Source organism: Aotus nancymaae, unplaced genomic scaffold (assembly GCF_030222135.1).
Source record: "Aotus nancymaae isolate 86718 unplaced genomic scaffold, 86718_ANA_hifiasm-v0.15.2.pri h1tg000039l, whole genome shotgun sequence".
Lineage (NCBI taxonomy): Eukaryota > Metazoa > Chordata > Mammalia > Primates > Aotidae > Aotus > Aotus nancymaae.
In genome coordinates, this window is record NW_026988453.1 from 8318784 (window position 1) to 8334877 (window position 16094).

The window sequence follows — 16094 nt, forward strand, 5'->3', positions numbered from 1 at the left end:
AAAACAGACAAAAAAGGTTCTGAAAGGTAGACAAAGGACAGGCAAGCCAGAGACTGCAGAATCTGAAGGATGACACAGGAGTGAAATTCCTGAATTTTGTTTTTGCCTCATGTACCCTGTTCTGGATGAACCTGGTAATACCAGCGGGCACGCACAAAAAGCTCCAAGAAGAGCTTGTTTTCTCCAGCTAAGGAACCAGGAAAGGACAGCCCAGCAAGACAGAAAACTTTAAGAAAATAACCAATCTACTCCAGCCAAACATCATATAAAGAACTGTAAATTCCCCTCTTAGCCAGGTTCAAGCAGATAGCCTAGACTTCCCCTTTATCCAGGTATAACAAGGCACCCTCCCCACCTCACTGGAGTGGTGTCAGAGAAGGCTCAGTAGGGAATCAGACTTGCAGTAATGAGGTCACACCACCATGGTGTCACAGGAGGCCGCACAGAGAGAAGGAACAAGGAATTCCTATCCTTCCCAGACAGGATCATATCAGCAGAGACCTAGTGGAGAGCCTGAACTTCCAATCCCACCCAGCAGTAATGAGGCCAAGTAAGAAGAAACCTGGACTTTAACCCTCTCTGGCAATAATAATAATGATACTCCATTCCCCTGTGCAGTATCAGAGGAAGCTTGCTAATCTAGAAGATTTACATAAAATCTATAGGCCGGGCGCAGTGGCTCACACCTGTAATCCTAGCACTTTGGGAGGCCAAGGCAGGCGAATCACCTGAGGCCAAGAGTTCAAGACTAGCCTGACCAACATGGTAAAACCCCATGTCTACTAAAAATACAAAAAATTAACTGGGCATGGTGGTGTGTGCCTGTAGTCCCAGCTACTCAGAAGGCTGAGGCAGGAAAACCACTTGAACCTGGGAGGCAAAAATTGCAGTGAGTCAAGATGGTGCCACTGAGCTCCAGCCTGGGTGATTCGGTGAGACTCGGTCTCAAGAAAAAATAAAAAATAAATAAGATCTACAGTCTCATAATACCCAAAGTGCTCAGGTTTCAACCGAAAATCACTTGTCAACTCAAGAACAAAGAAAATATCAATTTGAATAAGAAAAGACAGTCAACAGACACTAATACAGAGATGACATGTTAGAATTATCTAACAAGAATTACAATGCAGTCATCATAAAAATGCTTCAACAAATAATTATTAACATCCTCAAACTTTGGGGAAAAAAAACAAAAAATCTCAGCAAAGAAATAGAAGATACAGACAAGACCCAAATGGGAATTTTGGAACTGAAAAATATAGTAAGAGAAATAAACCCAATAGTTGAATTCAGCAGCCAATGGAGAAAAAAAAGGGAAAGAATCAGCAAACTGGAAGATGGAATAAAAACTACCCAATCTTAATAGAGAGAAAATAGACTAATATACATACATACATACACACACACACACACACAAACATATATAATTATATAGATAAAATAACATATACACATTCATACACAGATACACACACACACACACACACACACAGAGCCTGTAGAACTATAACAAAAGATCTAATATTCATGTCATCAGAGTTCTGGAAGGACAGAATACAGACTGGTATGTTAAGGTATTTGAAGAAATAATGGCTGAAATTTTCCTAAATTTGGCAAGAGATATAAAACCTACAGATTCAAGAACATCAACTAAGATGAGCCCAAAGAAATCCACTCCAAGAAATATAGGCAAACTTCTGAAAACTAAAGACAATACGTAAAAATCTTGAAAGCTGCAAGAGAAAAATCATGCCTTACTTATAGGGGAACAACGATGTGAATGACAGGAGATTTCTCATCAGAAACCATGGAGGCCAGAAAGAAGCGGCACATTTTTCAAGTGCTGAAAGAAAAGAACTGTCATCCTACGAATAAATGGGTAAACTGAGACATTTGTTGCCAGCAGACACACTCTAAAGAATGGCTAAATCACGTCTGGAAAAGATTAAAGGAAGAGTTTAGAATATCAGGAAGGAAGAACGAACAATGAAAAGAGTATAAAAATATGGGTAGATAAAATTACTTTTTCTCGGCCGGACACAGTGGCTCACGTCTGTAATCCCAGCACTTTGGAAGGCCAAGACAGGTGGATCACCTGAGGTCAGGAGTTTGAGACCAGCTTGGCCAACATGGTGAAATCCCATCTCTACTAAAAATACAAAATTAGCCGGGTGTGACGGCACGTGCCTGTAATCCCAGCTACTGAGGAGGCTGAGGTAGGAGAATCACTTGAACCCGGGAGGCAGAGGTTGCGGTAAGCCAAGATCACGCCATTGCACTCCAGTCTGGGCAACAAGAGCAAAACTCCATCTCAAAAAAAAGAAAAAAAATTGCTTTTTCTCTTCTTGAGTTTTGATGTTTGAAACATACATTTTAACACTGTCTTATGTGGGTCTCAATGTATGTAGAGCAAACATTTAAGACTATTATACACAAGAAAGGACAAGGGGATGACAGGAAGGTAAGGTTTCTACACTTCACTTAAACTGGTAAAATATTCACCAATACAACTTATCACCAGTAGACTGTAGTAAGTTATAAATGTTTGATGTAAAACCTAGTAACCACTAATGCTGCACAAGGATATACACTCATAAACACTACAGATAAAGCAAAAGGAAATTCTAAAAACTTGTCCAAGTAACCCACAGGAAGGCAGGAAACAAAAACAAAAAACAAATGGAACAAGTAAAAACCTAACCCAAAACCAATAATTTACCCAGGTTTTGAAATCAAGAGGAGAAACTACTGAGAAACTTAGCAGGCAATATAATCTCCACGGTTAAGAACATGGCTCAAAAGTCAGACTTCTGCTCAAGCCGAGACATTACCACCTCCTAGCTGTGTGATTTTAGGCAAGTTACTGAAGTTTTATGCGTTTCCATTTCTTCATCTATAACACAGTAATAAAAACAGTATCTACCTACAGAAGGCTGTTGAGAGAATTTAAATTAATACATAAAAAATTCTTAGCCTGGCACATAATAAGTACTCAATGTCTGTATATAATAAGTGCTGAAAAAATATTATTTATATCAGAGACAAGATAAATATACTCCCAGACTCAGGACTCCAGGAACAGAGGAGGGCAGGGAAGTAAATATAGAGGGATTAAGTTAAAGCCTGCACACAAAAGGACTCTGGTGTCTCTCTTCTACTGGCTCTAGAATACCTATAGTTAGGCAAATAGCGGATCTTTCCAGAGAATGTCAACTCCAACAAGGCCTAAAGGCGCTAACACGCAAAGCTACACAATAAAAATGCCAATAGCTGGATGGATGATGATGACGGGAGTATAAAAGGGAAAGTTAAAATTCAAATACACTGTAACAGGAAACCCAATTTCTGAAATTAACAAACCAAGAAAAAGCAATACACATTATATTATAAATGTGAAATAAACAGCAGAAGAAATAACCCCCAAAAATAGAAGTCCACTGGGAACGGAACAAGACTGGAAGTGAGGAGAAAAAAGGAACAGGTTTCGTTGCTATTCTTGTAAGCCTTTTAGCACAATTTGACTACAGAACAAAATGTTAGCTATGATTCCGTTTTCCCTCTAAACTCTTCTGTACTAGGGGGTGGGTGGGTTAAAAAAAAAAAAAAACCTACTGCTACTGCACTATAATTTTTGTTTTCTTTCACAGCAAGCTTGTATTTCTGTCATAATGGAGGGAAATCTAACTAAAAATTAAGTTATAAACAAAAGTAAAAAACTAAGAAAATAATTTATTCTTCAATTCCAAATTCCATAATCTTAAAAATTAGGGATTATCATACTTTCTCACAGCTTCTTTCCCAAAGACAGATGGGTCTTTATTGATTCCGTGTGAAGTCTAAAAGATCATTTAGATCCACCTGTGGCCCCCATCCAGCGCTTGGATTTCTTCTGCAGCATCCTAAAAAGCGGGGTGGGAAGCTCAGGCAGGAACAGCTCTCAGACAGCTCTCTCCTGGGCAGTCAATCCCATCCATGGCACCTCTGCTTGAGAGCTCTTCTCTACTTGGAGTTAACTTTTGTTTCCCTATAGCTAACTAACTTCTGTTCACTACCTACTAGTGCTGTTTTGTTTTTTAGGGTTTTTGTTTGTTTTTGAGACAGGGTCTTGCTCTGTCACCCGGTCAGATCTCAGCTCACTGGTTCAAGTGATTCTCCTGCCTCAGGTTCCTGAGTAGCTGGGATTACAGGCACACATCACCATGCCTGGCTAATTTTTTTATTTTTAGTAGAGACAGGGTTTCACCATGTTGGCCAGGCTGGTCTTAAACTCCTGACCTCAAGTGATCTGTGAGCCTCAGCCTCCCAAAGTGCTGGGATTACAAGCATGAGCCACTGCACCCAGCCAGTACCCACCAGTTCTGCTTCTATATCCTGGGCCATTTCATCTCTTTCACACATCAACTATAATAGTTGAAGTCAGCTATCACGCCTACCCAGAACTTCTCTTGGTAAAATTTAGTCCCTAATATGCCCAAATAAAGAACAGTTAAATAACTATGATGCATGTATACCATGCAATACTCTATAGACACAACTATTTAAAATAATGAGACAGAAAAATATTTACTATATGCTAAGTGGAAAAAGCAAGCTACAGAATAAAACATATATTTTTAAAAAACATTATGTGAATATATGTACTAATTTTTTCTACCTATAAAGAGATACAGATATCTCATAGATAAATCATTCCATACCCTGTATAACAGTGGTTACCCCAAGAAGTAGACAGACGGCTTTCATTTTTTACTTTGCATATTTATATATTGTTTGAATTTTTAAAAATATTTTTAAATGGCTGGGTGAAGTGGCTCACGCCTGTAATCCTAGCACTTTGGGAGGCCAAGGCAGGCAGATCACCTGAGGTCAGGAGTTCAAGACAAGCCTGGCGAACATGGTGAAATCCTGCCTCTACTAAAACTACAAAAATTAGCCGGGCATGGTGGTGGGCACCTGTAATCCCTGCTACTCAGGAGGCTGAGGCAGGAGAATTGCTTGAACCTGGGAGGCAGAGGTCGCAGTGAGCCAAGATCACGCCATTGCAATGCAGCCTGGGTAACAGAGAAAGACTATGTCTCAAAAATTTGTATATAAATTTTTTTAAAATAATCAAGTATAGAGAAGGGTTGAAAAATCTCTCACTCTATATTCTCTGACTAATAACACACTTCTGGAAGTCTACTGTAATGACAAATCATAGACCAAATGCCCACTAGGCATCTCAGATGCTTGTTGGAACATCTCCCATTCATCCAATAAGTATCTGAATGCCTACTATGTATCAAGTACAACGCTACAAGCTGAGAACATAGCAGTGAAATGGCACACAAGGTTCGTATTCTCACAGCACTTAGCTCGTTACAGGGAAGATACTCTAACACAAATATTTGCCATCAACTACCATGAAAATAATAGGAGACACGCAACCATAATCTGAACTTACCACTTCCCCCTCAAATCTTTCATTTCTTCAACCAAGCCAGAAACCTAAGAATCACCTTAACTTTTCCACTTCACTCACATCCCAATCTAATTAATGACTAAGTCCTTTTTTCTACCATTTCTCACATCTGTCTAACTTGACTCCTTTCTTACTGCAACATTCATCATCTCTAGCCTACACCACAGCAGTTCTATCTTCACTCACTGTTGCCCCTTCGATCTCTTTTCTACTTGTTGCTCTGAAGATCTTCCTAAAATAAAAACCCATCATGTTACTTTCCTGCCAAAATCTTTTAATGACTTCACAGTACATACAAGCTACGGTTCAAATTCATGAGTATGGCAATGAGGTTCTCCATGAGGATCTTGGTTTACCTTGGCTCTCGTCATATCATATTTCCCATACCGCAATCCGGCTGTCCTGATACCTGTAGTTCCCCATCGCACCATACTTGTTTCAAGCTGATATGCCTTTGCCTGTGCAGTGCCCTCTGCTTGGAATATATGTGGCAAACATCTACTTATCTTACAAATTTAAAGTTACAAATTATCTGGCCAGGTGCAGTGGCTCACACCTGTAGTCCTAGCACTTTAGGAGGCTGAGGCAAGTGGATTACCTAAGGTCAGTAGTTTGAGACCACCCTGGCCAACATGGTGAAACCTCATCTCTACTAAAAATACAAAAATTAGCTGGGCATGGTGGTGTGCACCTAATTCCAGCTACTCGGGAGGCTGAGGCAGGAGAATTGCTTGAACCCGGGAGGTGGAGGGCGGTTGCAGTGAGCCAAGATCGCACCATTGCACTCCAGCCTGGCGACAGAGCAAGACTCCATCTCAAAATAAAATAAAATAAAGTTATAAATTATCTCATCTACGATGACTTTTCTACCATTATTCCCCTCCATTACAATTGATAACTTCTTTCTTTGCGCTTTTACCTCCACTAAATCTCAAATATAGTTCTTGTATAGGACGTATGAAGCTTTATTACATGTACCTGTATGCAAATTCACCTCCCACTAATCATCAAGAATTTCTCATTTGTTTCTGTGTCCTCAGAGCCTAACACAGCACCTGGTACATAACTCATGGTCAACACCTGCTCAATGAATGAATATTTAAGAAAAACTTTAGGTACAAAGACATTCACTAAACATTATGTAATAAAGGAAAATAACCAGAAAACGGTTAAGTAAATTATGGTTTATCTACGAGACAATATAAACTCATTAAAAAGTTGTTAAAGGCTACTCAAGCAAAAAAAAAAAAAAAAAAATGTCTAGACAGTATTAGGAGGGAAAAAGCAAACTACAGAATATAGCACCATTACAAACTATGCTTAAAAAATCTTATCTAGAAACTGGGCAGGCATGGTGGCTCATATCTGTACTCCCAGCACTTTGGGAGGCTGAGGTGGGAGGACCGATTGAGGCCAGGAGTTCAAGATGAGCCTAAGCAACACAGCAAAACCCTGTCTCTATAAAAATTTTTTTAAAAATTAGCCAGGCATGGTGGCACACATCTGTAGCTACTTGAGAGGATCACTTGAGCCGGGGACTTCAAGGTTGCAGTGAACTGTGATCATGCCTGTGACTAGCCACTGCACTCCAGTCTGAGCCACAGAGCAAGACCCTGTCTCAACAACAAAACAAAGAAACAACAACAAAAAAGCTGTAGGTAGAAAGCAGTAGTATCTGGTTACTAGGACTACAGAAAATACTAGTTATTTCTATTTTATTTTCCATGATTTTCTAGAATAAGTATATATTACTACATAAAAAAAAAACACGTATTTTTAATAGGTAAGAGTTTTTTTTCGTTTTTTTGTTTTGTTTTAAGAGATAAGGTTTATAGTCGCTCAGGCACTAGAGTGCAATGGCACAATCATGGCTCATTACAGCCTAGAACTCTTGGGCTCAAGTGATCCTCCCATTTCAGCCTCCTAAGTAGCCAGGATTACAGATGTGCACCATACACCTGGCTAAATTTTTTTTACTTTTTGTAGAGATGAGGTCTCACTATGTTGCCCAGGCTGGTCTCCTGGGCTCAAGGAATCCCCTCGTTTCAGCCTCCCAAAGCACTGGGATTATATAGGCATGAGCCAGTGCATCTAGCCAGGAGGTCTAAAATTATATTATGATGATGGTTGCATAACTCTGAATATATAAAAACCAGTGAATTGTACACTTTGGATAAATTTTATGTTATGTGAAATACACATACACACACACACACCCACACACACCCCTCTTAAAGCTGTTAAAAATATGTGTATCTATTTAAATCTTTATTGCAAGAATACAACAAAAAAGAAACACAAAGGCAGTGAAAGGAACCTAAAGGGTCATCCAGTCCAGCGCTTCCTGGATTATTAGAAAAAAGTTGTGGCCCAAGCCACCAATATATTACTGGCCAAACTTTACATGATTCGTGCCTCCTCCCAATCCAGTGCTTTATAATACATTTAATTAACCTTGATCTGATTGGGTTCTTTTTTTTTGGCCTCAAGTTCATTTAAAAAAAATGCTGCCCCAAAATAAAATTTTCTGAAGCAAATGGTTTCAGAGAGTAAGAGTGAAATCAATGGGAATTTATGTAACAGCAGATTTCAACTGTTTTTACATTTGCCATAAAGCCTTAATAACTATAATTCATTGAAGGAATAGTCATACTTGTGATCACTAAAACTACTGAAATTCAGTAACTTGGACAAAGCTGGACTCAATAACTTCCAAGCTTCTGTCCTAACCGAGACTTTTTACTCTAAATGAAAAGTTAGTATCACAATGATACTACAATTATAATCTGAAAATCTCATTTCAGTATTGAGATATTCTCAGCACCTAATATAGATTCATAATACAATGAATTTATCCCAAGAAAGGGGCTTCAAGAACAGCATGGGCTCAGGATCTACAGAAACCATGAGAAACTGTATTACTAATGGCTGAATATTTAAAAATCTAAGTACTAAAATATCTACGATGAGATTAGCAAATACATAGTTATCCTTCATTCTCCTAACTTAACTCATATTTAACATATTAATTTAAAAATTTCTTACCATAAAGAACACACTGGATGGATGTGTGCACTAATTATTTTAGCAATGCCTCTTGTCAAGAAATCCCAGATGACAATTCGGCCATCATTACAGCCAACCGCAAGCAGTGTGCCCCACCTGTTAAAGGTGCAAGTCAAAGCCATGCTGATACAATCCAAAGTTCCATCAGCTTCCTAAAAATTGAAACAAATACGAAAGACAATAACAGCCAGGTATTCAAATTATTTCCTAAAGATTATCATTTGTGATACTTTTATTGAATATAAATTATATTGTATACCAAAATAATTTCTCTGTGTCTTATTTCTATTAAAATAGCCAAAATGAAGAAAGATTTATTCAAGATAACCACAGATTCTAGAAACAGATGTGATCAATCCCTTATATCACTACTATAACTTTGTATAAATTTTCTGGAGGGCAAATGGGCAAAATATAACACAAGTATTTAAAATGTCATATCTATTGATGCAGCCATAATAATTCTGGAAATTTATCCCAAGAAAAAGAATTTAAAACAACAATAAAAAAACCTGGAATAGCCTATATGCATAACACTAGAGAAGTCAAATTCTTTCATATCAATATCAAGCTGTTTAAAATAACCACAATGTCTATTCTCAAATATTCAAGTGTTACAAAATAATTTTACACGTAAAAAAGTAAAGCACACTTAAAGCATATATTTTGATTACTGTGTAAAAACTGATCAAAAACGAGAAAAGCACATAAAAAAACCTATGATGGTATTGTTTGTGAAAAACCGTTCAGCCCAAGTTTTTCTTTAATTTAAAGGAAAATGAACTGTAAGATTACAACATCATGGTAGGGTTTCTAGCCCACACTTCTTATTTCCTCCTGATCAAAATTATACACTAGTTCCTTATAATAAGAAAACATATATTATCACACTTAATGCTTTTCGTCAAAACGTAAGGATCAAAAAGCATTTTCTGTTCTAACATCAACACCCAGAAGTTACTATGTTCCTAAAATCACCACAATACAATACTCTTACCTCTGGATAGTTCTGCCCAAAGGACTCTGCAACAAAGCAAAGAAAGAGTTGATGGAACATGCGCCACATAGCAGGGATCATACAACTCACAAACAGTATACAGCAGTGACGGACAAAGCGAAAGGGGCATCTGAGGCCCTTTCAGGCACTCCATGAGGCCACACTGATTTTCAAGATCCTGCTAAGATGACTGGTTTACTCTCATTATCTTGGAAGTATACAGATGAGTTTTCCTGAGACTGTATGACCTGTAATATTGCAACAGAGCAAAGGCGGAAACAGATGTAAGAAGCCGCCAACTTCTATTCAGGCAAACGTTCAAGAAATTTGTAAAAATGTCAAGACAGGGCTGGGTCTGGTGGCTCACGCCTGTAATCCCAGCACTTTGGGAGGCCGAGGCGGGTGGATCACGAGGTCAAGAGGTCGAGACCATCCTGGTCAACATGGTGAAACCCCGTCTTTACTAAAAAAAAAAAAAATTAGCTAGGCATGGTGGCGCGTGCCTGTAATCCCAGCTGCTCAGGAGGCTGAGGCAGGAGAATTGCCTGAACCCAGGAGGCAGAGGTTGCGGTGAGCCGAGATCGCGCCATTGCACTCCAGCCTGGGTAACAAGAGCGAAACTCCGTCTCAAAAAAAAAAAAAAAAAAAAATGTCAAGACAATGGCAGCATTTTCCTCACTAAATGCTTTTTATTTTTGAAAACAAAATAACTACTTACATAAACATGTAATGGATTTATTATGGTTATTTCTAAATAATATACTTTAAAAATGTTGTCTCAGTTTTAACTTCTAAATTGGTAAACACTGGTAGGCAGATACCACCTACATAAACAAAAACTCTTTGGGGGTCCTCAACTTCTTAAAAGTATAATGGGAATCTGACACTAAAAAGTTTGAGAACTGTTGACATATCCAAGTTAGCAAAAGTCTTTCTCCATCACACCCTGTGGGTATTTCACAATTTATTTCCATATTTACTAATATAACAGCAAGGAAAGGCAAGAGCCAATTCATATCAGTCAAATTATCACAATTACCCTCTGATACCTTTATTAAAAGCAGCAATCACACTCCTTCCTAATAACAGCATTTAGGTTGCAACAGCATCTGGTAGTTGATTAAACACAAAATTCTCTTTATTTCTTTTTTTGTTTTGATTTGGTTTGAGATGGAGTGTCACTCTGACGCCCAGGCTGGAATGCAGTGGTGTGATCTTTGCTCATGGCAACATCTGATTCCTGGGTTCAAGCACTTCTCCTGCTTCAGCCTTGAAAGCAGCTGGGATTACAGGAACGTGCCAGCAAGCCTGGCTAATTTTTGTATTTTTAGTAGAGACAAGGTTTCACCATGTTCGCCAGGCTGGTCTCGAACTTCTGACCTCAAGTGATCCGCCTGCCTCAGCCTCCCAAAGTGCTGGGATTACAGGCGTGAGCCACTACACCCAGCCAAGTGCTTACAAATTTTTGTGTAAATATGTTTATATAAGCAAGGAAAAAGATATACAAGGATAAACCCCACTTAAAATATGGGATGGGGAGACCTTCTTCTGTGTGTGTGTATGTGTGTGTATTTATTTATTTATTTGTTTGTTTGTTTGTTTTGAGACAGAGTTCGCGCTCATCCCACAGGCTGGAGTGTAATGGTGCAATCTCTACTCACTGCAACCTCCACCTCACAGGTTCACGTGATTCTCCTGCCTCAGCCTCCTGAGTAGCTGGGATTATAGGCACATGCCGCCACGCTCAGCTAATTTTTGTATTTTTGTAGAGAGGCGGTTTCACCATGTTGGCCAGGCTGGTCTTGAACTGCTGACCTCAGGTGATCCACCTGCCTCGGCCTCCCAAAGTGCTGGGATTACAGGCATGAGCCACCACACCAGCCTCAACTGCTCATTACTGCTTTCAGCTGGATTCCCATAGCTCATTCATTTATTGTGGTTACACATTATACACAGTTACTTGTTTGTCTCTCTCCTTAGCTCTATTTATTTATAAGGGCAAAGTGGTATCTTATTTCCACATTTTCCAAACAGTAGGACACAATCCACCATAAATGGATAAATTAGTGAGTTGGAAGAATTAATTTAGTGAGCTGGAAAATTAGAATATTCAATAGATTAGAAAATATCAGAGGACACTGAACATAACAAGGATTAAGTATAATTCTGAGAAATTTACACATGTGGGTATGTGTATGTATATATAATAAGCTGTGACAGAATATATATTTCTTGCTGTGATTTGTGATAAAAATAAGCTTGACAAACAATCTTATTTAACTATATCTCCAGTGCATGCTGGTGGATACACATCAGGGGCTCAAAAAGTGGTTGCAGAAGTAAAATTAGTATCTTACCTATAAGCCACTTGCGTAACCACATTAAAAATACATGCCTGTAATCCCAGCACTTTGGGAGGCTGAGGTGGGCGGATCATGAGATCAGGAGTTCTAGACCATCCTGGCCAACATAGTGAAACCCCATCTCTACTAAAAGTACAGCAAATTAGCCAGGCATGGTGGTGGGCACCTGTAATCCCAGCTACTCAGGAGGCTGAGGCAAGAGAATCACTTGAACTCAGGAGTCAGAGGCTGCAGTGAGCTGAGATCACACCACTGCACTCCAGCCTGGGCAATAGAGCAAGACTCCATCTCAAAAGATAAATAAAAATAAATATTCCTTCCTAAGTTCATCCTAATGAATCTTCTCCATCATTCAAGAAAAGCCTTTTGCAAGACCCTGCTACTCTTTCAAAGTAATAGTGTTATCACCTTTCTTCCATCCTTCAATTTTTAAAAATATGGGTCAACCTTTTGCCCTTGTCTCCCACACTATTCTAAAATCATTGTAATCTGGCTTCTGTTCCAGCTGCTGAGGGGTCCCAAGCTGCCAAAGGACTAAACACAGCAACCCATTCTCAGCCCTCAGACTCAACTGTTTTGATTGACTTCTGTGAAGACACCACGCCAATCTGTACTCTCTTCTTCCTCTACATGGAATTATATACAGAAGGCACTTAAAAATATGCCTATCTCAGAGTAAGTACTTTATAACTCTTAGCTAACTTATTATTATCACTTATTCCTCCTCTTAGCCCCTAACTACAGATTGTGTGCTTGGCAATTTTCTTTTCTGCCCCTCCCCGCTTTTCCCTTGATCATGTCCTCTATTCACTAGGTTTCAATGAGCCCATCTGTAAGATTACAGATCTCTCCCATAAATCCAAACCTATCTCCTGACCCCTAGACCACACATGACATATCCAAAGCTGTCTTTTCCCAATGTCCTAACACTTTATCAATAGCACCTTTATTTGCTCCCATCATTGTTCACGTCATTCTCTTACTCATTGCCACTATATGCAATCTCTTCTCAAATCTGTCATCCTTACCTCCTCAATGTCTTTTCTATGTCCTAGCTCAGGCCTTCCTTATCACTCATATAATCTAGCCCTCCAAACTGGTTCTCCAAAACTCAACTCCACATTGCTGTCAGACAAACCATACAGACTCAGCTCTAATTGAGTTACTTACTAAGTCAAAACCCTTCAATGCATCTACGCTACCTTCCCTAAAAAGCCCAAACTTTTCAGCTAGGCATTCGAGGGCCGACACAAAATAGATGGCAACCGACCCCATCTATTTATCCACATCCTCTTTATCCACAACCTGGCCAAGCAGGAAAATTCTTTAGGTCTTCTCTCACTGATGCCTTACATTCCTACTGAGCATCCCTCCCCATATCTTCATACTTCAGCCTGTTGATATTTTACCAACTGTAAAAATCCACTTAAGCCCGGACACTTTGGGAGGCCAAGGTGGATGGACTGCTTGAGGCCAGAAGTTCAAGACCAGGCTGGCCAACATAGTGAAATCCCATCTCTACTAAAAATACGAGAATTAGCCAGGTGTGGCAGTGTGCACCTGTAGTACCAGCTACTCAGGAGGCTGAGGCATGAGAATCACTTGAACCCAAGAGACAGAGGTTGCAGTGAGCCAAGATTGTGCTGCTGCACTCCAGCCTGGGTGACAGAACAAGACTGTCTTAAAAAAAAAAAAATCCACTTAAAACTCCAACTCCTCCACAGGTTTTAGGGGTTTGTTTTTCCTGGCTGACTTTCTTCCTCTGCCCCAAAGACATTCACTCTCTCTTCCAAACATTCGTAGCAACTGGTAATGACTTCTTCAGGCCTGCCTACATTCTCAATTATACTAGAGCTATTTTACATAATCACCTTAAACTCCCTGCTTAATGAAAAGCGCTTTAAGGGCAAAGACCATTTTTTAAGTATCTTTGTAGCCCTTTTGACAATTAACACAACTTCTGATTTTTATTTTAAGAGAAACCTAGAAGGAATAGCAAGTCGTGCAGGGATATCTGAAAACCTCAGATATCCCTAGGTTACCATGCTAAATGTCACCTATTGGAAGTCCAGGAGGAAGGACCTACGGTTTTTAAACAATCTGGATAGGAGGTAAGGAGGAAATGACCCAAAGTGAGGGTGACAAAAGGCAGTTGCCTCCGTATTTCACACCTCAGTGTTTTACACATGTTCCCTAGTAAAGGACCTTAAACAGGAAGTCAGAATAATTAGATTCCAGTGTCAACTATGCCATTTACTTGCTTAGGGCCTGACCATTACCCTCTAAGCCTTTATTCATCTATTCAATGAGAGGCTCCTACCAGAAGATCTCCAAGTCTCCTCCTTCGACATCTAGTTTCTACAAAAAGATTAACCTGTCCGGGAACCCAATTCCCTGACAAGTCTTCAAAGCTTCATCCCAAGCCTCACTTCTTCAAATTCCATCTCCAACAACTCTACTTCTGCCTGCTCCGGGCTACTTCAGCACCTGCGATCCTCATAATCAAAGCTAAGTCACAAACTGTCCGTCCCCATAGCTGCATAATTGATATGAAAGTAGCATCGGGAAGGGCAAGGCAATCTACTCGGGCAGAAGCTGGACTTCCTCCTGTTGCTGCTCCACATCAGATGTGCCCAATATTTCACCGCAGGACAGTGTCCCTAAGGTTGCAGCCTGACTCCCCTCCAACCCGGGTTCCCTCCTTTCCAGTACCCAATGCTTCTGTAAAACGCAGCCATAACTCTTCTCACCTAGCAACTCGAGGTTCATCCCTGCGGACTGTGGCCGCCCGGTCTCAGCTCCGGCAACAACGCCTTCTCCCCGGCAGGCTTCAGCAACTTGCGTCTAAGTGGTGGGCACCGCGAGTAGCCTGGCGCAAGCTCCGGAGACTTTCGGACTTAGTAGGCCCCGCGGCTTCCGCTTTCTTCCCCCGCCTTCCTTGTTCGTTTCGACTGGGCTGCCCAAATATATGCCTGACCAAGAGCAAGCGTAAACTCCTTCGGAAACAATTAATTATGATCTTTGCTGGGGGTACAAAGATGTTATTGTCACTAGTGACTTTAAATGGTGCGAGAACTTAAGGCTATTTGCTCCGAGAACATGTAGGTGAGCTAGAAATTCCAGGCATACAGTTAGCCTACTTACTAGCGCTTGCTGTGTTGTGTGTTCAGCGGCGTTGTCCGGGCGACCTACCTCAGACTCAGCAGGAAAGGTTCCGGGCCAGTCCTACTAATGCAGGAAAGCAGGGAGGTCGTCCCCTAGTGCTCGGGTGTATAGCGCGGCTGACTTCATCAAGGCGCGTACTTACCCTGTGTGTAGGAGGCGTTGCAGGGTGTTTCAGTCTCGTGAAAATTATTTCTCATTTCTAAAGATATGCCATTGATCCTACCGAAAGGTACGATAACATATGTTAGGCCTGTTTATGTTAGGATAACAAAAACCTTATTATGTAAGGTTTTACCGTTTACCCAGCGTTGACCGGGACGCTGGTGAAAAATAATTGGAATGAGGGGTGGACTGTTTCCCGGAGCTCAGTCATACAGAACTCCGATGAGATACCCAAAGCAATTAGAGAAGTCCAGTTGATGGTATCTAGCGAAAGAGCAAATTTTATATGAACACATTCCTACTATAAATGCTCTGGCTCATCAGAAAACGGAAAGAGAGACTCGCTGCAGAAAATAGTACTCGGGCTAGGTCTCCTCCGGCAATGGAAAAATACACATACACAGGGTTATTAATTGCAGTATTGTCTGTAATTCCAAACTTCTGGAAACAATAATGAAACTTGAACAAGGTAGCCCAGCATTTTCATTTTGCACAGGGCTCTGCAAATTACGTAGCTAGTCCAGTCCGCCTCTTTGACAAATTTGCAGAAAGAGAAGCCTCATTCACACAGTACACCCTGTCCTCGGGCCCCAATTGATTGCTCTTTCAGTAAGCCCCTGACCTAAGCTGAACCCAATTAAATTCCTTTCCCAAGAATCTGGAATGGGAATTAAGTGGCCCCCACAGTCTGACACATCAATCGAAGAGAATAAGTGTGATTTAATGAGCTATTTATTGGCTCCTAATAATAGATGGACACCATGGTAGTTGGCTGCCGGTTGCAGAAGGAGGCAGAGGTCCAGAAACAAGTCAAAGATAATAGTTTGTGTATCCAATTGTTTCCCAAAAACATGCTACATTAATGTCTTCTCTTTCCATT

General features: G+C 40.3%; 1 protein-coding gene across 3 annotated transcripts in view; it reads right to left on the reverse strand.

The window, feature by feature from the left end:
- The window catches only part of RBBP5 (RB binding protein 5, histone lysine methyltransferase complex subunit), a 32799-nt gene extending 17985 nt beyond the window's left edge, over positions 1 to 14814 (reverse strand). For all 3 annotated transcript variants that reach the window (XM_064360277.1, XM_064360276.1, XM_064360275.1), the window contains exons 1-3: positions 14638 to 14814; positions 9525 to 9550; positions 8507 to 8679 (exon numbers count right to left, since the gene is read on the reverse strand). In XM_064360277.1, the coding sequence (XP_064216347.1) occupies positions 8507 to 8679; positions 9525 to 9550; positions 14638 to 14656 (218 nt within the window). In that variant the 5' untranslated portion in view covers positions 14657 to 14814. The remainder of the gene's footprint in view (positions 1 to 8506; positions 8680 to 9524; positions 9551 to 14637) is intronic.
- Positions 14815 to 16094: the final 1280 nt, after the last annotated feature.